The sequence below is a fragment of the Humulus lupulus genome, chromosome 7 (assembly GCF_963169125.1).
Source record: "Humulus lupulus chromosome 7, drHumLupu1.1, whole genome shotgun sequence".
NCBI lineage: Eukaryota > Viridiplantae > Streptophyta > Magnoliopsida > Rosales > Cannabaceae > Humulus > Humulus lupulus.
Window position 1 is genome coordinate 117,837,372 of NC_084799.1, and position 24,398 is coordinate 117,861,769.

Sequence of the window (24,398 nt, forward strand, 5' to 3'; positions counted from 1 at the left end):
ACAACATTTTCCCCCAAGCTCCTGCTCGTGCATGACGTCATTCTGACATGCACAATAGGGGATTTTCAGCTTCTGTTATGAGAAAATGTACCCACCCACTCACTCGAGTATGGGACACGTGTCTATCTATAATAGGCGCCTATTCAGGTATCGAGTATTGCGCTAGTTGTCTTGTGAACTTTTTGTCGCCGTTCGGTTTATTTAATTTAGGCTATTGGATCTCGAACTGATCTAATCTTGTGGCACAGATTGGTTCCCAAACTTTTCGTATAGGTAAAAGAACCAAGCCTTACCCCTACAACCTTTGCATTTGAAATTTTCCTCTTCTCTTTCTTCATTTTCAAAATACCCAAAGCTCTTTGCATTCCCTTGTTTTCCAGGAACTTTCAAATTATTACTTCAGATTCTTCTATCATTTCCCCGACCAAGAAACCAAACTCTAAGTATTTTTGTAGTTGGTTTAAATTTCATTTTCTTATTTTCCAATAAGTTTCATGAAATTTTCCAGTAAATTATTTTTTTAATTGTTCCGGTCTGGTAAGAGTTTAGTTTAGGTTTTATATGTGACCATAATTGACAGCATTAGGAACGCCTAGGAATAATGTTCCCAAAAAAATGGGCTAGTTCCTGGGTTTGAGGAAAGAAATGTTTAAATATCTAAATTTGAAGATTTTAGGGGTTTTTAGGTTTTCTTCTAGGAAGCTTAAGGGTCATGGTATTTAGAGTGGTTTTTTATTAAACCGCCTTCCCCAGAGGTATTGGGTTCGACACGTGAATTCAGAAGAATCATGGTTTCCCTAGGTTATGGTGCGTGATTTTAGACCGCGTGTGAACTCACATATTATCATCAGGTGAGAATTTATCTTGTAGGTATCTTACGTAGAGTAGACCATATCCCAAAGCTCCAGGTTATCCTCACTTCTATCATTGCAATGAGATTATATCTTAGATCCCCTATAATGGGCTGCTTTCTCACTAAATTATGGCCAGTTAGAAGAAGAAATCAATGGCGAGCTCCTCCTCTCAAAAAAAAAAAAAAAAGATAAACAAGTCGCCTTTGAGACCCCCATTCCTCACTTTGGCCCAGTGGTGGATAGGCAGGTCGAGGTTGGCCCCGATGCCTTCTTCGAGGCCGAGCATATCGAGTCTCGGATAAAGACTCAGGACCAGGTGAACAAAATCTTATTGAGTCATGGGATCGAGATGGGTTCCAAAATACTTGTTGCCTGCCCTCCGTTGGATGGAGAGAAGAGATGTACTCCGCTCCAAGATGACTTTGGCGCTTGAAGTGATGAGCACCTGAAGGCAGGTGCTTTCCTTCCCCTGGACCAATACTTCGTAGACTTTTTAAACTACGTTGGACTGTCACCGTTCTAGCCCTTCCCTCCTCCCCTGAATTCGTATCGACCCCTAGCGGGGTTGAAGTATTTATTTTTTATTCAAGAGTGGGAGGTCCCCACCCATGCCAATATAATATCTTTCTTCTATCTCAAGGCCCATCCATAGTCAAAGGGTTGAGGTGATGGTTTCCACTACCTCACCAGATTCCCCAACACAACCTCCATCATCAACCCCCCAAGCCACCCGAGTGGCTTTAAAGATGGATTTTTTATGTCCAACGAGTTTAGGAACTCGTAAGTTTTCCATCTCTGTGAATTCTTTATCTGAATACTTTGTTTTTGCTAAGATAATCATTGTAACTAATCAAGTTATTGTCTCATGCAGCTATTTACAAGAGGACAGAGTGATCTGTGACCTTTGGAGGTCAGTACGAAACCTTGGCCAACCACACTATCCAAGAGAAGGATTGCAGGGCAGTTGTAAATGATGCCACGACAGAGAAGTGCAGACTGATCAAGGAAGGTCAGACTTTGATTCTGAGATCTCAAGCTCTAGTCATTGAGGAGATTGAGGAAGAGGAACAGGAGGAAGTTGCACCCTTAGTACTCAAGAGGACAGCTGAGAGGGCCTTGAGAATTGAGGAAAGTCAAGGGCGAGCAGAGACGGGGTTAGCAGCTGACACCTCTAGCCAAGGTAATCCATATAGAGAAAAAAATGGGGTTGTTGCCAATTTTAGGCTAATCCGATTCAATCCGAGGCAGCACGTGAGCCAACATCCGGTTGATCCATACCTGAATGTTACCTTATTTAAGTGTGTTGACCAAGTGGTCATATGCCATGATTATAGTTATCCCAAATATACTATGGTGGTTGATAATACCTTGCATTTTAGATCCACTATTTTTGAACAGTACGGTAGAAAAATCTTGTCATGGCCTTCCCTGTGTAAGGCAACCCGAGCATGAGTCTAGTTTAGATGAAGAGCCCGAATCCCTTAGTTCCCACAATGTAATAATATTAAAATCTCCCCCTCCTCCTATAATCCAAGAGTTAGAGGTTTTACCCAGCCCAGTCCATAACCTGGAGCCGATCATAGTAGTTTCCGCCTCTAGTTCAGGGGGTAGGGTTCTTGTTCTGTTGTTCTTTAATTTGTGTTATCTTGACTAATCATTCCTTGGGTCTGAGTCTTTTGCTCGCTCTTTTGCAGATGAAAACATGGACCTAAAGAGCGCCTTCAATCATGTTGGGTCCGAAGCTGGGCATGTCTTCAAGAGGCAGAGAACATCAAAGAAAACAACCTCTGGAGTCAGAGCTACCACTGGATCCCTACAAAAGATAAAGGTCCAGCTCCACCCAGAAGTAGTAGCAACCAAAGCAAACACAAACTTGGGTAACAACAATTACCATTTACGAAGCTCCTCCACCTCCTCCTCGTGACTCTGCTTCGATACCCCAAGTTGTACAAGGCGAGGCCTCATCTACACAACTTCCAGTTATGACACTCGAGGTCGGAAGGATCCCAGAGGCACTTCGCGGGTCCCTCCATGAGATGAAAATTCACTTGGTGGTCCATGCCAATCAGTTGAATATCAAGGATCTGAGAGCCATAAAGGTGCATTCCCTGAAGAAAGTCCTGGAGTCGACCCTTGCAATGAATCTGACTGTAAGCTTAACTTGTTATATATTTTTTAGTCTTGTTTATCCCAAGCTCGCGGCATCACCCGGATTCGAGCTCAAAGGGATGAGGTCAGGGCCACCTTGGTGGCATCCCAGGACAACTAGCGAATCTCCAAGGGATAGGTCATCGAGGTGAGCCATCATTGAGATCAGCTGCAAGTCAAGATCAACGACCTCAACAAGAAACCCGAGGAAGTTGATGTGCTTTAAAAGAGGCTGCCCGAGGTCGAGGAGAGAGCCAAACAAGGTGCTGAGAAGGCCAATCATGATGCTGAGAAGGCGAAGAAGGAGTTTTGCGAGGCAATGGGCTCTTTGGAGGAAATGCTATATCAGTGTTGGGTGTACAACCAGGAAGGAGACTTCTCATTTCTAGATGCAGAACTTTGGAGGCGATACATCGCCCAATTCCATAATCGATTATTGCAAGAGCCCTTCGAGATCATAGAGGCTTCTAAGGCTGCTGAAGGGGATGATGAAATAGTGACGTCACATGGGCAAGTTTCCGGAGTGCAGTGATGTCCAGGGTGTCCTCTTCTTTTTTTAATTTTTATGTTTCATTATGGGTTCTTTTTACCCTTTGTAATTAAGTTTCAAAAACTGAGACAATAATATTCAGGCTTAATTTGAGGTTATTTTTCCTCAAGTTATTCACATACTTGCGTTAGTACATGTGTATTAATTTCTGATCTATTTTTGGTCCCCCTTTATCTATTATTTAGCCATGTTGATGAACTTGTTTTTTAAAAATATCCTTTACATTTGCATATTCATAGGGGTTAACTTTAGATCGAGATAAATGTCTTATGACTCGACCAGTTACTTATGGTCGATGCCCTAGTTATATCTAGAAGTTTTTCACATAATAACATTACACCTATTAAGAATTAGGGAGATAAATGCCTGATGGCTTGACCAATTAATTTTGGTCGATGACATGCTTATGTCCAAAAGTTTGTTCGCCTAAAAGAATTACACCTGTTAAGAATTAGGTCTCGGATCCCAAGATTTAAGAAGCCATAGAATAATCAATTTTCCAAATTCTAAGTTGTGCAAATTTGATCTAAATTTGTTGTTTACTTCAAAGACTCTTCGAGGGTTATATGCCCCCAGGAGATTAGAATTTGTGAATATTCTAGATCTCTTTTACAAAATAAGCTCGTGACACATTACAAGAATAAGATAAAATATTTGTTCCTCGTTTAAATTACGTAGCAAGCCTGTGTTATTAAGTTTTCTAATAAGGCATAGTACCTTGATTATTGTGCCAGGAGGGCATAATTGGATGTTTATGTGAAATTTATTAGTTTTAATATGATATGACTACTTGTGCATGTTTAAGTATATTAAATATGCTTATAAGCCCATTTCTATTGAAAATGACATTTTTGTAATAATGACCCACTAAGGGTATATCTGTAATTATATATGCATTGTGAGTGAGACCACATTATTACCTAGATATATTTTAGATGTGTGGCATAATACGATCCTAGTTAGCAATTTGGCAGAAAAGTCACGTCGGGGATTTATACCCGGCTCGAGGTGAGCGTAGGGGTGTTTTAGTAATTCGATGAATTACCAGGGTTATTGGAGCATGAGTTATAACTGAGGGAAAATATTGGTGTTTGGAGGACTAGTGGGATTAATTGAGAATCTTAAGTGAAATTTGAGTTTTAGCGGAAAAGTGGTGTCAGATGACCTTTTTGCCCTTGGGTGACTTGAGGGAAAGATTTTAAGGTAGGGCATTATGGTATTTTTCCAAGGGCATAACTCAGACTTAGCCAAATTCCGAGGCAAGGTTCTCACTCATGTTTTCTCCCTCTTGCTCTCTCTTTCTCTCTCTCTCTCACTATACTTTGCTCTAAGAAGAAAACTCTTGAAGAAGCAATCTTTAAAGCAACCCTTAGTTGAATTGGAAGTTTGTTCTTGAGGATTAGAAGCTGCCAAGTTTTGGGAATCTAGTGAGGAGCCCGAATTCTAGGAGGCAATCTCAGTTTTCAAAGACTTTAGTTTTGTTTCGGGGTTTTGATGAAATCCTTAGGGTTTAAGTTTGGTTGTGTTTTACAGGGTTTTATTATAGAATTTTTTTTCTATGTTGCTGGTGTTGTTCTGATGGTCGAAATTAGGTTGAGAGTGGGTTTAGTTTGATTTTGAGTCTGTTTATGATTTCTAGAATTGCACAATTTCTGGGTTCGCGGGGTTGCTTCGCAATGCTGTTCTTGGAGTGTTGCGGTGCACATGAACACAGAGGTGTTGGGGTGGGGGGGGGGGGGGGTTCCTCTAAACATCCTTGGCACCGCGGGGCGTGTCTTGTACCTTGAGGTTCGAGGCTCTCTACCTAGAGGGGCACTGCGAGCTTTTAGGGGTGGGCCGTGACTCCAACCTAAGGGCTCGGGATGAATTCTTCTACCCGGTGTAGTAGAATTCGAGGTCTCGGAGGCTAGGACTCAATCTTGAAGCTCTTAATTGGTTTAGTTCTTGATGGATATCCGTAAATATGTTGTGACTAGGGGTGTCGCAAGGCTCGAGAGGAAAGGATCATGCTCATTGTCGCTTCAGCCTATCGCTCAGGATGTGAGGTAAGAAAACTGACACTTGCACCAAGTGTGGGGCGTGTGCCCCATTTATAGGGCACGAGAATGACCTTGCCATGAATCGGTGAATATTTGAATGCATGCTTTATTTGAATCTATGTTGTTATAATTGTTTGTACTAATCGCTCGGTCAGGATGCCATTATCAATATTACATGCGTAATGTATACCGTAGTGGCATGGCCATATTGGGGATGCGATATCTGTTATAGTGGCGAGGCCATTATGAAGATGTGATAACCATCTACTCGGCATGAGTCGTATATGTGAACCGGTTGTGGTTATAGAATATGCAATACATGGTAATTTTTGTCTAGATATTTGTATATTGTTTGGATTTTCTTGCTGAGCCTTGGCTCACAAGTACTTCACGGTGAAGGTAAGGGCAAAGGAAAGTTGGACTAGCCATGATTTGGAGGACTATAGGGGTGGCGCGTACATACTCAGCAGACTCGGTGGCCATGGTCGAGATATTTTGAGGAACAGAAGTCATTAGCTGAAATTTTCCCCTTAGGTCGGCTAAGTCTGTAATTGTGATAAACTTGTATTTTATTTAGAAACTTTTGGGATCCCTTGTAACTATTCAAACCTTTTAATGAAAATTTCAACTCTTTGACCAAAACTTCTAACACCGAATTGTCTTTTAACCTTAATTACACTTTTAAGTCCAAATGACTCGCTTAACGAGTTAAGCACTATGTTTAACGCATAGTGTAATAGTCTTGACTATTTGGGATGTTATACTATATTTCTAGTTTTACCTTCAACATCTTTTCCACTCCTTTAGGTAATTGCTTTACATTTCTCAATCTTTTCTTTTCTAGGATTCATCTCAGTATCACTGGGCAATGTTCATTGAGGACGGTTGTTGATTGCACTAGCTAATTGCCCCATTTGTGTCTCTAAAGCTCTCATTGATGCGATTTGACTCTGAATCTGGACTTTTTGGTTTTGAATCACCGCATCAATTTTCTTCCTGATCTTGTACAGGCTAACCAGGGAGCATTTATTAAAGGTCGCACTATTGCCCATAATATAATGATATTTCAAGATCTTATCAAAAATTATGGGAGGTCGTCTACTTCGTCGAGGTGTGCTATCAAGATCGATCTTAGTAAGGCCTATGATACGGTTGATTGGGACTTTCTTGAGGACCTTTTAAATGTTCTTAGATTTCCTAAGAAATTCATAGGTTGGGTAATGTCTTGTGTTAGGAGTACCTCTTACTCTCTTGTGATGAATGGCAGAATCCAAGGCAAGTTTAAAGGGGAGAAATGGCTGAGACAAGGCGACCCCATGTCTCCTTTGTTGTTTGTCCTTATCATGGAATATTTGACAAGAAGTTTACAACGCAAAGCTCTTACATACCCCTTTAGATTTCATCCTATGTGCAAAAGTCTTAAGCTAATTAACTTGTGTTTTGCGGATGATTTGCTTTATCTTTTGTAAAGGTTCTCTCCAAGCTGTTAGAAGTTTCAAGGTATTTCTTGAAGACTTTGCTTCTGTTTCAGGTCTATCCATCAATGCAGGGAAATCTCAAATATTTTTTGATGGTGTCCCAAACCATGAAAGAACCAGAATTGCTCTAGACGTAAATCTTTCAGAAGGAACCTTTCCTCTTAAGTATCTTGGGGTTCCCATGAGACCTACCAAATGGAAACATGCAGATTGTGAGGTGATTATTCAGAATTATCGATCAAAGATTCAGAATTGGGCGAGTAGACATCTCTCATTCGCTGGAAGGATTCAGCTCATCAATTCAGTCTTACTTGGGCTTCGAAACTATTGGATGACCATTTTTGTCTTGCCTCAAAGCATAGTTAAGGAAATTGAAAAGATATGCAGGGGTTTTCTATGGGGAACTTCAAGGCAGAGAAGCAAGATGCACATCCCTTCATGGCATAAGGTCTGTCTCCCTAAAGCCTATGGTGGTCTGGGATTTAGAGATGGTGCTAGCTGGAATCGATCTGTTTTAGCAAAATATATTTGGGCATTATCAGATAAACCATATTTGCTTTGGGTCAAATGGATCAATTCCATATACTTGAAAGGAGTCCATATTTGGAACTATGAATTGAAAGGCGACTGCAGCTGGTATTGGAGGAAGCTTTGTCGAATCAAGGATCATTTTGGACCTACTGCCATATTTTCTGCTGGTGTTCAAGGAAAGTTTCAGACATCTAGATTGTATAATAGTCTGTTTGTCCAGCAAAGGGTTGAGTATCATAGGACTGTTTGGAGTAAGCCAATTCTTCTTAAACATAGATTAATGTTATGGCAGGTGGTTAACTCCCAGCTTCTAACTAGGGACAATCTCAGAAGGAAGCAGATTCAGATGGCTTCAGTCCTTTGTTCGGCTTGTGAGAACTGTGATGAGAGTCACTCTCATTTGTTTTTTGTTTGCAATCTTTCTTATCAATTGGTTAGGAGCATCTTCACTTGGTTGGGGTTTGTGGCTTGGCCTATGGAGTTTAAAAGCTGGTTGGTGTGGCTGACTAGAGCCCGAAATGGTGTTAAGTCTGATATTGTAAATATGATTTTTCCAGCAGTCATTTACAATATATGGATAAATAGGAATAGATGCATATATGACAGTTATTCCTCATCTGTCATGAGTCTAGTTCAGGAAGTAAAATATACAACTAAGTATAGGCTATACAAAGTGTACAGGAATCAGATTTCAGTTCAAGACCAAATGTTCATTCGGCATATTCATTGTAATTAGTTGTTGCTGGTTTGTTCTTTAATTCAGCAAATGCCTCTGCTTGAGTTGTAGTTGGGTTGTTAGTTTGTAATGTTTCTTTGCTCAATGAAGTACTTCTATTCTTCTTGACCAAAAAAAAAAAAGATCCTCTGTTGTTGGCTTCTTCTCATTTTCTTGTGGCCTTGGTTGTTGCTAAAATCCTAGCAGTGCATTTGGTCTAAATGGCATATTGGGAACTGGATTATTACTCCACGAAAAAATTAAGGTGATTCTTCCAACAAAAATTAGAAATATTGGAGTATAGGTTACTTTGCTAGTAGTTTCGATTCTAGACAAAATTAGCAACTTCATGTTGTGATGCATTGTGATAGACTAGTGGACACTGAATATTTGAATGACCTTGTCCACACAAGTCACAAAATATTTACATATTTTGAACTTGTTGTATGATTGCATAGATTTTTGTTGTAATGCCCCAATTTCTTGAGGCATCAATTGACCCATGTGATAGATAGATTTGAAATAAAACACCATTTATTATAAAGAAAATGAACGTGATTGACAACCCAATGTTTAAAAAGAAAAGAAACTCCAGAGTTTCATAGTTATTGTTAAATAAAAGTAAACATTTGTAGCCAACCAATAACAATACTTAAACCATAACATTAAATTCATAGACTATAAGTAAAACATGTCTTAAAGAAAACTGAACAATAAATAACTTCCAGATAGGACCAACCCCTTATGCTCATTTATTCCTTGACATGTACGCCCTCCGCCATAGCCCTCCAACTCATTGCCCTATAACCACTTCCTTGCCTTTACCTACAACACCAAGTATCCGTGAGCCTAAGCTCAGCAAGAAGAGTCGTGTAGGACATAACCCCTTAATCTGAGCCAGGTAACAAAACCACAACTTAAAACCATAGCAATAAGATATCAAATCTTAAATGTGTAATCATCAAGGAAAAGATTGTAATCAAGTTAAATTAGACATTAGTGCAATGATCACAAAATAATGTAGGCATGCACTTTCCAACATATTGTAAGCATGCAATTTTGTAATGTAGACATCCATTTAATAACGTAAGCATGTCACGCGGTCATACCACACATGCTAAAATACACATAAAATTTATTAAACATAATATACTTCATACATAGTCACATATATAACATATTCATACTTAGACATAAGCATAAGTTCTACAATAAACGAGTACGTCGAGCGTACACCCTACGTGCAGGCGTCCACTCTTCTTGCCTAGATAGTAGAAGTGATCCACACACACTAACACATCCCTTTAAGTATCCTTAGCGAGCCTATACATATCATATAACATTAAAAGCATTAAACTCAAGCAAAACCAAAACCATATACAATACACCCATGTCCTTCCTAAGGTTAATTCACACTCAAAATATCCTTAAGAATGTCCTCAAACCCTACTGCAAAAAACCCCAAACCTAAAGATACTGAATCATAATCAAAAGAGTTACTCAAAAAAAAAAATTTGTTTCTTGCCAATCGACACGATCGGACCAGTGCCTGGGCGCAGTTGATCCCACAGAGAGTTCTCGCATTCTGGGAAAGCAATGCATTTGTGCCAGGGATGAGCGCGGTGGCGCTCTCCGCGATTCCAGAATTTGGAGATGCAATTTGAAACCTAAATTTTGACCCCAACTCTTAAAGTTTTGACCCAAACCACCAATTCAAGCAACCTAACATATTTCTAACACTTATAACACAATTAAAATCAATATTAAACAACTAATAACCATCCATTAATCAAAACCACAATCAATAACCCATTTTCATCATTAAAACGTAAATCCACAGTGAAACATAAATAACATGATAAAGAAAACATACAGATTACCATTTCAGCAACCAATCCCATTCTTTTCCTCAATTCCCACTGTTAGTCTGTCTAGTTCACCACCAAAGTCCTCCTCCGATTGCTTAAGCCTTAAAATATCTAGATTAAGAATGTGTGAAGAGCCTCTTGATTTGATAACCTAATTCTAAAAGACGTGACTGCCAATTGTGTAAACCTAATCTTATTTTTCCATAATTAAATAATTCTTAATAATCAATATTACACAATTAAAATCCTATCCCCCATCTAAGCTTCCTTATGAATCCACTTAAGCTCTTTACAAAAATTTTCCTTAAACTAATAGTTTTAACTTTCATATATTGCAATTTCTACCATAAAACTTATAATTCTATTTTGATCCCCATAACTCAATTATTATATCCTTTTTGGCCCCTAACACTTGTGTGATCGCACTAACAAATTCAAGTCATAGATAATACATAAAAGACATGCATATCGTATCACATATCTAATAAACACATGATTTTTAAATTTACCATGATTCTTTGGACCCAAGCCAAAATTATCAAAATACCCTTTACTAAGGACAACAAATATTACAACTATTCCTCCCTTAAAAGAAAATTCATCCTCGGAATTTACCTGAATAGTTTTGGATATTTCTCACGCATATCCAATTCCAACTCCCAAGTAGCTTCTTCAACAAAATCGTTCTTCCATAAAACTTTTCCTAATCTAGTCGTTTTATTTCATAACATGTTTTCCTTCTTCTCTAAAATCGTGACTGGCTTTTCTTCAGAAGAAATTTTTTCCTAAATATACAATGTCTCATAGCTAAGAATGTGAGATGGGTCTGAGACATACTTCCTTAGCATTGACAACATGGAATACATTGTTCACTCCCGACAGTGCTGGGGGCATGGCTAATCGATAAGCCACTTGTCCAATCCATTCCAAAATCGCAAACGGCCCAACATATACGAGACTTAACTTTCTTTTCTTGCCAAACCTCCTGATTCCCTTCATTGGTGAAACATGGAGAAATACATAATCTCTAACTTCAAATTCAACATGCTTACGTTTAGGATCAAAACAGCTCTTTTGCCAGTCTTGAGAAACAATCATGCAGGCTCTTTTCTTGACAATAGCCTCATTTGCCTCTCGAACCACCTCTGAGCCTAAATTATTTCAATCTTCCCATGAGAGAATTACTTGTTCAAAAAATTCTCTACAAGTTGATTCTAGCTAGTGATATAATTTCTTGGTAGTGAGTCTAGCCATTCTTTTGCTCTTCAATCCATAGATTTACTAAAGATTCTTAATCTAATGGTTTCTCCAGAAACACCATTAGTCTTGAAATTATTCGCAATCTTCATAAAGTTCCTCAAGTGAGCATTTGGATATTCATTTAGTTGGCCATTGAATTTGTTCTCTCTTTAGGCTTGCATGGTAGTCGAGTCTACATAAAAATTAATGGCCTCAATTGTTTGCCTTGCAATTCTTAAATGAATGTCATTAAAGGAAGGCATAATATAATCTTTCATCCGCATACGTCTTTAAACTTCAGCATCGGCGCCCACTCCATTAGCAGCTCCTTGTGGGTTGCCAACCCAAGGTGAGTTCCACAATACGAGGTTTAATGTTATGAGCACTATCACCCACCCCTACCAATTGAAGTTTTTCTTGTCTCACTTTCTTTCTATTTTTCTTGGCAGTCTTTTCAAACTTAGTGTTAATCGGAATAAGATTATATCATCTCAATCTGCACATACAATCTCAACTTCCTTCAAAATAAGCAACCACACAAAGGTTAAAAATATCAAGATACTTGTTGACCCTTGATTTGGCCAACGACACGGAGTCAAATAAAATGATAGAAATGATAAGAATTCAAGTCAAGAAGATAAATGGCACAAGGATTTATAGTGGTTCGTGTAGAGTCCAAGAACTTTACTTAGCTAGTTAGATAGTAGTAGTAGTAGTAGTAGTAATAGCTAGTAATAGTTGTAGTATGTTTATTACTGTGGATTGTGGTTCAAGACGGGACTTAGTTGAACACTCGTAGCAACACTTATAGATTTTATAAGTTTAAGCTATAGTTTAAGAATATTAATTATAACATAAGGTTTCATTAATATAGCTGATTATGAAGATGATATTTATTATACTATAAGGTTTAGATAGAACCAATAAGATCATGACACTTGTCGTGTCCATGTTTATTAAGAAATTAAGAATTTTTGAGGAATAGTTTTATAAGAGGAATATTTGAAAACCTCAGAGTTTGCCAGCTGTTGACTGTCTTTTTAGCCAACGACGTGAGAACGTCAATAACGACAAGCCTTCAAGAGAATGTAAACGACACAGACGGTATAATAAAGAAAATAAAGAACACACAAGAGATTTTTATAGTGGTTCAGCCCCGATTGTCGGTAATAGCCCAATCCACTTAGAGTTGTGATTTATAGACCTATACTCAAGATCAGATGGACTGAGCCAACTGAGTTTCTTCAGTACAGATTGTGAAAATACAAGAGTTCTCTCAAATATCAGCACTTTCTCTCTCTAGAATACACAAACCCAATTCTCTCTCTCTAGAATACACAGTCCCAATTTTCTCTCTCTAGAAAGAAGAAGCAGAAGCACTCTCTAATCCCATAAGCCCTCTATTTATAGGCCTGGGATACTCAACTGATATCCCCTTTAGATAGGGATATTTTATTATTCATCTTATATTTATATTACAAGAAATATTTGAAATATAACTAATTCCTCAATTTGAGTGAGGAATGAGAGATTCCCGCCTATGTTGTTGAAGCTGTCTCTGGGAACCTTGACTTAGTCTCCTCTAGCTAATTGATCCACCTCCTACAGACTACCCATGAAAGTGCTGGTCGAACGTGCATGGCGGTAGGACTTGTTCATGTTGATTACTCCTTCAAGCTTTCCATGGACCAAGGTGATACAAGCTTGGCTCTCCTCGGACCAAGGTGGTCCGAGGCAACACCCTTGCTTCTCACCTCGGACAAGTCCGAGCATACCTCCTCCATTCAAGGTCCCTTCGGACCTCGTGGCCTTCTCCTCGGACCAAGGTGGTCCGAGGCATCCTCCTTGGCACCTCACCTTGGACAAGTCTGAGGCACTCTCCTTTAGCATCTCCCAACTATGTCCGATCGGACATTGTGTAGGCTCTCCTTGTCAAAAACTAAGTCTCCACTCTTGACTTGCATGGGACTCCTCCTCCTTAGCTACCTACCTTAGACACGTTCGAGCCAACACTTAGGAAACCTTGGGAGGCTTACCTCAAACACAACCTTGGGGTCTCCTAGGACCACATCCTCCTTGGGGTCTCCTAGGACCACTTTCTCCTTAGGGTCTCCTAGGACCACTTTATCCTTGGGGTCTCCTAGGACCACTTTCTCCTTGGGGTCTCCTAAGACCACTTTCTTGAGTTCTCCTCGGACCTCATCCTTGGGTTCTCCTAGGATCACTCTCTTGGGGTCTCCTAGGACCACTCCCCTTAGCTCTCCTACAATGCATTCTCCTTAGCCTCCTAGGATGCATTCTCCAATTTTTGGGTATACACCAGCAGCTTTGAAATTGTTATAGTACTTAGTCAAAGCTCTTTATTCAATTCAAATTAGGATAAAAAAGTACAATTACGTTTATAATATTTCATCATATGCCGATATATCAGAACTCTAAGGGGCGATATATCGCCACTCGGGGAATACGAAAAACACGTAACTTCGCATGAACACTTCGACGAGCCTCAGGAACATAAGCCCAGGCGATATATCGCCTACCATGGGGGATATATCGGCTCTAGGGAAAGTTTTTCTAACAATTTTGAAACCGAGCTCATTTTATTCCATAACCTCTTGATAAGCCTCAGAATCTTTTTGACCGAGTCTTAAGCCTCTGCTGAACAAATATTCAAATGTTTTTCAATTAAAAAGTCATTATTTTTCTTCAAGCTAAAAGAAGATCTTTTCATTCTTGAACTCTATAAATAGGACCTAGTACCTAGCCATTTCTTTCATTCTTCAAGCTGAGTTCAGAGCCTTCAAGCTGCTAGGTTTACTTTAGAGTGTTAAACACTTGGGTTGGGGTTATAAGCTTTATCATCTTAAGCTTATTAAACACTTGGGAAGTAAGGTTAATAGTGTGTATTTTGATTTCAAGGTGTAGTTCGGTCATTGTGCATTCAAAGGTATTCCTATTCCTAGTTCGTTTTTGTATATTTCATTAGTTTTTATAGTTTTTCTCTACTCAAATCCTAACTCGCTGTTTTAAATTCTTGGTTAGGCATCTAAGTTCTTTGAACTTGAGGTTTTTTGTCGGTAAGTATCTTCTCGGTTGTTTAGTTCATCCCTTTTCATCTTTTTTCTTTTAGAAGTACTCACCTTTCTATTATTGGTTTTAGGAGTGTTCCAAAATCCCGACCTTGTTCTCACATCCCGGTATTTGGTAAGGAAAATAGGATAGTTTCTATATGCTTATGTGTATGTTTATGTATAATATGTTTATGCTATAGTACATTATGTTATGTTTTATCTAGTGCTCATAGTTGCTTTGTGCCCTAGTGTTTATCATTTTTATGTTTGTAGTTATGATTTACCCTACCTTAGATATTAGACAAGGGATCTAGATGGGTTATCATATACTACCATATGATTTACCCTACCTCAAATATTAGACTGGGGATTTAGATGGGTTATCATATATTACCATGTGATCTAACCTACGTCAAATATTAGACAGGGGACATAGATGGTTTATCACATGTCATAATGGCCATTAATAGTGTAGTCTTATGTGGTATGCATATGTTTATAGTATATGTTATATGTTTATATGCTTGTAGTAGATTTTCCTTACTGGGCACTAGGCTCATTCCTTTATTTTATATGTGCAGGAAAATAATTATGGTGGCGGGAAGATTCTTGGCGGCTTGGGATTGTGTATTGAGGAAGGATGGATTCGGTGGACTGCATGAACGATTCGAGGATGAAGTTGTTTTTAGTCATTTCAATTATGTTTTCTATGTATTTTCTGCACCTGATTTTGTAACGAATATATTTAAGATTTAAGTTATGTTTTATTTTCAAACAATGGGATCCCATATCCTACCCTGAATTTTTATGTATTCTAAACTTTGCTTTATAGTATTCAATAAAGTTATGACTATTTCGTATGTATGTTTTCTTAAGATTAGTGTCTATGTATAGTAGTCATTAATGGTCCAAGGTCTAGAATTGGTTGGGTCTTTACAATTTGGCCCCAAGTGATGGTAATGACCTACATCCACTTAGAGTTCTTATTAATGTAATGAAAATCCTGCGATCAGTAAACCAGGGTTTACTGAGTTTCACAAGCTCAATAATAGTTACAAAGAATTGCATAACCACAATGATCTTCTCTCTCAGTCTCCAAAAGAACAGAAATATCCCAGCAAAAAGATCCCCTTTACAAGCCCTTTGAGTCTTATTTATAGGCTCAAGGATCTCCTTATGGGCCAATGGGTCTTGATTACATTTAATACAAACGTATTTGAATAATAATGGAAATAACACTTTTTACATAAATACAAGGTTAAATATCTCTAGAAACTATCTGACATACTGCGACCAACCTTGGTCGCCTATGAAATATCCCCTTTGCCGTGTGAATTCCCCTCTGGTCGATGGTCAACCAGAACATAACCACTTAAATTGCCGCACGCACCTCACGTGCGTACTAATCTTGCCACGTCATCAAGTGCATCTTTTTTGGGTAAACAATACTAAATAGTGAATTAATATTAACAAAGAAATTCTTAAAGATTGGTTCCCGACAATGGCGCCAAGAACTTGTTATTGATTTTATCATCCTCACATAAGCGCACGTATCGTCATAAATAGTATATTAAAATTGATTCCACATAAACTAATCTTTAATTTGTTAATTACCAAAAACTAATTTTTTTTTTATCAAAAGAAAATATATATTGATCAACAAGCAGTTACAAAACAAACCAGAGGAAGGAACAACCTACCTCAGCCAAAACCAGAACAACATTCACAAATTCATTACAAACTTAAGCATTTGCTTTTCACCATAAGAACACTTACTGCCTACGAAATTCAGAATTGTAGCTTTGTTAGAAAATCTAATCATATGGTCAATCCTATACACTGGTAAGCAAAAGTTATCATGCCAGCAATGGTTCCTATTCTGCCATATGTAATACACAGCAGCTGCACAAGAAGTATGTAGAACCACCGAAAACCAGCCATCCCGAGGCAAAGTCAGCCACTTGATCCAATTACTAAACTGAACCGGCCAGGAGAATCCTCTAAGCCAACCCTGGATGGCAAGGATAACATTTCTGGAGAAAACACAAAAAAAAAATAAGTGAGTATGAGACTCTTCCTCTTGACCACAAACTGGACAGCATGCTAATAGGAGAGGGATATGGCAAGACAGCAACCAATCCCTGGTATTCAACTTCTGGTTTACTGCAAGCCAGAATATAAACTGGTGTTTTGGAGCTGAAAGCCTACACCAGAGTGCCTTTATATATTGAACCCGCTCACCAGGAAACACAGTCACATACAAGGAGCCCAGATGGATTTTACCATTCCTGACCGCAGCATTCATCACTGCACCAGACCAGAGATGTCTCAGTTTAATGAGTCTCCTCCAATACCAACTTGTATCATGCTTTAAGCGATACTCCCAAATTGACTCACCCTTTAGATAAACACCATCAACCCATTTAACCCATAAGAAGTCCTGCTTGGAAGAGACTGCCCAAAAATATTTAGCCATCACTACTTTGTTCCAAGATGAGCTGTCCTTGAAACCCAGCCCCCCAAAGCATTTAGGCCTACTGACATGCTCCCAGGATATCCTATGCATTTTACTTCTATTTTCCCTCTCACCCCAAAGGAACCTCAAACACAGCCTATCTATAGCTTTCACAACTTTTTGAGGTAAAATAAAGATGTTCATCCAATAGGAACGAATCCCCAACAAAACTGAATTGATTAAATGCACACGGCCAGCATAAGATAAATGGCGATTAGACCACCCTTTCAGCCTAGCTCTCATTTTATCAATCAGAATATCACAATCACTTGCTCTCCACTTGGTCGGTCTCAAGGGAACTCCCAAATAACTCATGGGGAATTGCCCTTCTAACTGACAAAAATCCTGAAGCAGTCTGTCTTTCTCCTCTGCAGCAAGCCCTCCTATGTCAACTCTTGATTTGTTTTTACTTATAGTGAGGCTCGAAGAGTTAGCAAACACAGTGAACACTTGCTGAAAAATTCTAACTGATTCCTGATTAGCCTTACAAAACACAGAAGATCATCCGCAAAACAGAGATTAACTAGCTTTAAGGACTTACATAAGGGATGAAACCTGAATTCTTTCTCTGTTGAAGCTTTGAGCAACAATCTAGTGAGGTAATCAATCACTATAACAAACAGTAAGGGCGAAATAGGATCTCCTTGCTTCAGCCCTCTAGCACCTTGAAAACGCCCTTGAATACTACCATTCAAAACCAAGGCATAAGAAGAACCCCTGAGACAAATCATAATCCATCTTATAAACCTCTTCGAAAAGCACAATGCATTAAGGAGATTTTCCAAAAAATTCCTTAGACAACGAGGAGAAATATTTCTCCTATTATAACCCTTAAGCAAATCTTGGAGGATAAGAACATTATGAGCAAGGAGGCGATTCTTAATAAAAGCCCCTTGATTCGGGTTTATCAAAGCAGGAAGCACTTTATTAAGTCTATTGCATAACATTTTTGAAATACATTTATATAATGTATTGCAACAAGCAATAGGCCTAAACTCAGATGCATTAACTGGATGCTCAACTTTCGGAATTAGAGATAATAAGGTACTGTTCAAAGAGTGAGGAATAATATCTGATTTGAAAAAATCGAGAACAGCCCCTGCAATTTCCCAACCAATATCCTTCCATAAAGCCTTAAAAAAACCAGCCCCGAACCCGTCTGGACCTGGACTTTTAAGGGAATTGATGTTGAACATTGCTATTTTTACCTCTTTAACAGTAAAAGGTTTAATTAAACCCAGCTGGTCCTCCCTGCTCAAGACAGCTCCAAACCAGATAGCTTGATCATCAATCTCCCCTGAAGCTTTACTAGCCGAACCCAGAAATTTTTTGAAGTGAACCAGAAAATGGTCAGCAACTCTATCATAGTCATCAACAATTTTACCATCATTAGAAACAAAAGAAACAATTTTATTAGCTAGCTTCCTTTTCTTTATGCTGGCATGAAAGAAAGATGAGTTGGAATCCCCAAACCTTAACCAATCTATTTTACTCTTTTGATACATAAAGCTAGCATAAACCTTCTCTTGCCTCTTAAACTCAAGATAAGACTCCCGGTCTTCAATGGAAAGCAATCTATTGGACGGATCAGCAAGACATTTAGAATGGGCTTGTTTATACTCAAACTTGCTTTTCTCATAATTACTTGAAACGTCCCCCATAATCTTCCAGTTAAATCTCTTCAGAATATGCTTGAGACGATTTAACTTCCAGCTAATATGATCTAAACCCCTGCCAAGAAACTTCAAAGGCCGGTTCCAGCTAGTAAGAACAACCTCTCTAAATTGAGGATGACCAGCCCACAGATTATAAAAACGAAAAGGTTTCACCCCCACCCTTATCGCTGGCAATGCTTAATCAAGATCATTGAGTGATCAGAGCCAATTTCCCATTGAGTTCTAGCCGAAGCAAAAGGATGAGTATCCAGCCAAGACTCATTAACAAACACCCTATCCAACTTAGAAAAAAATATGATCCTCACCTTCTTGGTTATTAGACCAAGTGAAGAACGGACCCATGGTTTTCATTTCTTCCACTAAACCCAGATCTAACCATTTTCTAGCATCCTCCATCTCTTTCACTGTAATAGGACGACCACCCATTCTATCGTGGGGGTTAAAAACTGCATTGAAATCCCCAAGTACCATCCAAGCTTTACTAGGCCAAGACAAGTGCTCCAAATCCATCCATTAGCAGCGCCTCATTTCCAAATTATTAGAACCATAAACAAAAGTAATACAGAAAGAATTCTGATTATACACTTTAACTTGACAGTGGAGAAGTTGATCGCTCTCCTGTAACACCTCTAGCTGCACCAAATTAGCATTCCAAATCACCAAGATTCTACCTTCCACAACCTTACTACTGTAGAACTCCCAACCATTAAACATGGTAATCATAACGTCTTTCAGCTTGTCTCCCCTGATTTTAGTTTCAAGAAGAGCCCCAATCCCAACTTTATTCAGCCTACATACATCCAAAATAGACTTCTGTTTATTCACCTTATTCATCCCTCTAACATTCCAACTCATAATGTTGATACTATCCATGGGAATTGGATTTAATTGGGACTGTGACTGCTGTTTGCTGACCTTCCTGAAGAACACTAAACTTGTTAATTGCTGGTTTAACAGGGACCTGAGCTTCTGGCCTCTTAAATCTAGATGGTTTCGGGGAAATCCATTTAGCCGCACCTGGAACAGTGGATTCCTGATCTTCAGCTAACTGAGGCGCTCTAGAAGAACCAGCAACAGACGCACCACCCTTCTGGCTAAGTTCAGGATTATGCTCATTATGGCCAACCACCTTCTCGACCTCCTCTTGAACTGGTATCCCTGCTATGTTTCCTTCCTTTTGCTGCCCCTCTTTCTTCCTCCAAACAGCTTCAGAAACAAATTTACATGAAGAAATTGAGTGACCCAACTTCTTACAATTGGAACACTTTGTTGGCATCCATTCATACTCAATAATCTGATCTGCTATTTGCCCTTTCTCATTAAAATAGCTAATGAATTTTGGTAGAGAATCAGTAATCTCCATCTCAACTAAGACTCTTGCAAATTTTATCATCGAACGATTTTGAGTAATTTTATCAATCATAATGGGTTTACCTATTGTGCTAACTAGAGCACTCAGACAGTTCACTCCCCAGTATTGTAACCCCAGATCAGGCAACCTAACCCATATTGGGACATATTTGATGGATTTCAGAGATTCTATATCAGTGGTCCAAGGCCGAAGAACAACCGGTTTCCTATCAAAATGCACAACCCCTGATTCTAACACCAGGTCCTTTGTTGCCTCATCTCTGAATTTAACCATAGTAAACCCAGCATTCATTCGGGCCACACTCACAATGCCAAGGTTACCCCAAATCCTTTTCACAAAACCCTCAAACACTGCTAGAGGAGGATTTGCCCCAATTACTACACATATTATCGCTGATTTCCAAAACGAAGCTTCTACTTCAATCTCCTCCAAGTCCAATTTCGCAACAGTCTGACCATCCTTCTGATATGGTTCTGCATAATGAAGCATCGTACCACCATATGTTGGAACTGATTCTCGAAACTTGGCCCAAGTTTACTTAGCTGATTCCTGGAAAGAATGCTCTTCAACTTCTGCAGCCCAGCTCGCTCTTCCACTAAGCTTATCCAGATCCGGATCAAAATCCTTCTTCACTCCGACGTCCACGAACCGAACATCACTTTCCTGTTCTTCCATAATCCAAACTCCATCTGGTTCTTCACTCACTGGTTGTTCAGAACGATTTTGGTCAGAAATCTCATCAATAGATGAAGGGAGCTCCGAAGCTATGGTAGATTTGGCAAGCTTCAGCCCAAGTTTTCTCCGCCTCGCCATGGCAGAGAGAGAACCAGTGCAACACGCTTTTTTCTGTCCCCAAAAACTATTTTTCTTTCAATCCAAGTTAAATAACAAGTTGAGAAAATAAAGAAAAGTAATAACGATTCAAGAAAAAAACTCTATCACAAAACAAGAATTCAAGCATTAAAATATCTAGGTCATTAATTTGCCCCTATATTTTTCTATAAGATTCTTCCATCGTCTTTACTCTAATGTTCTAATTGCTAGTTTAGTGTTCCTAAATATTCACTAGGTTTTTCCAAATCACAAGTGAATCTAATCAATAGATTAATTCCAATATTCTTATAAAGAATTTAAATCTATTATTTTTTTTTAGGGAAAAAGCCTCAATCGAGGACTATGATAAATTGAATAAAACATCAACAAGGTAACCACCTCAAATAAAAAAGTCTAACCGCCACACTGAAATGACTACAACCAGAAATCTAAAATACGAACAACAAAATAAAGACTAAATCTACTAGAAAATTAAAATGCAATACTACGGAACACTACAACAAAGACTTTTACTGAAATCTCTGTCTCTGAATGCTATCCATAGAAGAGAACCCTGGGATAGATACCACCTCTTCATAATCATTGAGAAGAGCTTTGTTGAACTGGTCCGGTTGAATGAAACCTTAACAGTGACTGAGCCTTGCGCATTTGGCTGTATTATGAGCTGTAAAATTGTAAGCACTTGGGATTTTATGAATCTTCCAGAGCTCCAAATCTTTGATACGTTCATGAAACTGTCAAACTTGTTCTTGCGGGTCCACCTTGATTGCCTTGATATCTTCTGTCGATACAGCCCCAATTTCCTGCACTAAGTCACTTTGGAAGACTACATTTATGAACTCACTCTCCTTTGTTTCTTTATGCTTCCATAGCCAGATAACGGTCTCTACTACTAAAGGGTCAGTCTATTGAATGATGGTCGTCTTGATACAAACAACACTGCCCTTGTTGTCTCTAACAATGGTCGCGGCCCTCGAGTTAAAATTACCGATTGAAATGTCAGTATTGCACATGATCCAACTCTTAGGTGGTGGGAGCAAGGATTCACCCATGAGCTCATTGCTGTCCTCCGTCCTTTGTATCTCCAAAAAAATATAATTTACTCTTGTAGCTAGTTTCCATGCATGTTCTATCCTCCCCCCATGCAAAACTAGGTTCGTTTCTCTCCACAGGTATTCCATAGTGATCACAACACCATATAGAAGATAACCAAAATCAAGTTGATTTGTTCTATTTGCTTCCAATTTGAACCAATGTAGCCACTAATTCCAATACCTTACTTGAATATTATCTGGTTAGATGCCCCAGTATATACCAAACCAAACTGTAGTTGCATAAGGACATTTCCACAAAATATGAAAGATGGTTTCTACATGCTCCTCACACAAGGGGCAAGTATTCTTTTCGATTTGGAACATAGAGCTAAGCTTTGATCTTTTCAGTAAATCTATTAATAGCATTAAGTTTAGCCCTAATTGGACTACCATCATTTATTGAGTCTAATTTAGAGTTTCTCTTCCAAGTTCCACCTAAATTACTAAGTCAATTTCAAAGTTGATTGCTTTTTGAAAAGCATTAATCACAAATCAATATAAACAATTAATATGAACATCAAAATAAAGAATTATGAAGAAAACTTATTTATAAACATAGGTTTCCATTAAATCCCAAGAAAAATAATTTAGTTCATCGTCTTAATACAAAATACCGAACAAAGATAAAAATTTACGCTTTGAAATTCAAAAGAACAAGATAAAATAAAGAAGAAGAAGAAAAGATAAAACTAGGTTTGATGATCCATCTTTAAACTTAAAAATCCTCTCTTTTCTTAATGTTTTCTCTCCAACAACAGATCTCTGCATGTTCAGAACTGATCTCTAATTATTTCCCCAATGAAAATTATGAATTCCCTCTTAAGTAGGCTTCAAATGGCCTTAAATTAAGTTCTTGTCGTGACTTCTTGTGCCCATGTTGAGAATCCCCATGCCTACATACAGCTTGATGTCCAAATAATTTTCTCTAAGTCAACATTTCTCAGTATAACTCACATAACTTTCTCATCTGAACTCTAAATGTGATTATTCAAAATGATTTAGACAAATGAGAAAGAGATCTACAACTTCTATTTCACGAGAGTTTTTGTAACGACCCAAATTCACTATTAAGGCTTAAGGGCCTTGATTAGAATGCCGGGAGGGCATGATAGGAATTATGTGTGATTATTATGATTAAGATGCATGATTATGATTTTAAGCATGTTATATGACTATGTAAATTATATTATGTGATAACTATGATGTGTGAATTGTACCGCGTGGGTGCTGTGATACCAACGAGATGCACGTGTCGAGACGGTCCTAGGAAACTAGATAATGGTAACTGGTGATTGGGTAACCTGCGTAACTGTTAGTAACCATAGAGAGTAACAGGTTTTATGGGGAAAGTGGTAGAATTGCAAAGCTGGTGAAAAGACAAGTATGGCCTTGAGGTTTAGTTAGGAAGGGGTATTAGTGGAAGGGTAGAACAGTCATTTGGTAGGATATATGATCATTAGCTGAAGAGAAAATATGATATACGTATAACATTTTGGGAGTTGGTTTATGCTGAATATTGGAGACCTAGAAGTAGAACAAAAGAAAGAAGGAAAAGGGAAGTTGAACTCTAGCTCTTGGAAGGAGAATCAGGGGGGTGATTGAAGCTATCAATCAAGCTTAGGCCAAGAAAACTCAGAGGTAAGGAATTGGTCCCTGTTTTGTTAAGTTCTGAATTTGGTTTTTGAAAGAATTGAGAGATAGCCATGGTTTGTCTTGCATGGAATTCAGCTGGTTTGTTAAGGTGGAATTCAGCTCAAGCTTGGATTGGAGGAAGCTCAGGTCGAATTTCTGATTGAGGTAAGGGTATTAAGTATGTTTGCAATTTCGTAGCTGTTATAGTTTAAGGATTTAGAGGACTGGTTTGTACTTTTCTCAAGTTTTAGATTAAGTGTTAGAGTCTGAATTTAAGTGTGAATTCTGTGGGTAATTGTGTAGTTGAGCTGGATTATAGTGTTTAAAGGTTGTTGGTTGGTCTATGTGGGGTTTTAAATAAGTTTTGGGGCTTGGGTATGAAGTTGGGATGATTTTGAGTGATTTGGGTTCGGGGAAAACGCAGGGGAAAAACCCAGAATTCTGGGCTCGCGAAGGAGCGCCGCGGCGCAAGGCTGTTTCTGGGCGTGATGGGGTTTCTGACTTGCTGGGCACCGCGGCCCTACAGGACTGCGCCGCGGCGCTAGGCCAATTTCAGGATGTTGGAATTTGTAATTTTAAGCTTTTGCTCCGGGGGTTCGGGGAATGTCTTCGGTGCGTCGTTTTAGGGATTTGGGGGTTCCGAGAGTATGGGTTAGGTTCCGGGAAGGTAGTCTTGGATTGGTTAATGACAAAGAATATTATATTTGTTATGTGATTAGGACTTTGGAGAGGCTCGGAGTAGAGGACCGTGCTTGTGGCTACGTGGCATCGGAAACCAATGA

The 24,398-nt window shown here is 38.8% G+C and overlaps 1 protein-coding gene across 1 annotated transcript; it reads right to left on the bottom strand.

Annotated features, from left to right (window-relative positions):
- Positions 1–19,549: 19,549 nt before the first annotated feature.
- On the bottom strand, positions 19,550–20,545 carry LOC133792113 (uncharacterized). The gene has a single exon (XM_062230035.1). It carries the CDS (start codon positions 20,543–20,545, stop codon positions 19,550–19,552), a length of 996 nt encoding a protein of 331 aa, XP_062086019.1.
- Positions 20,546–24,398: the final 3,853 nt, after the last annotated feature.

Coding starts and splice junctions, on each gene's coding strand:
- LOC133792113 (XM_062230035.1), bottom strand. CDS start 20,545: ATGCTTCATTATGCAGAACCATATCAGAAGGATGGTCAGACTGTTGCG.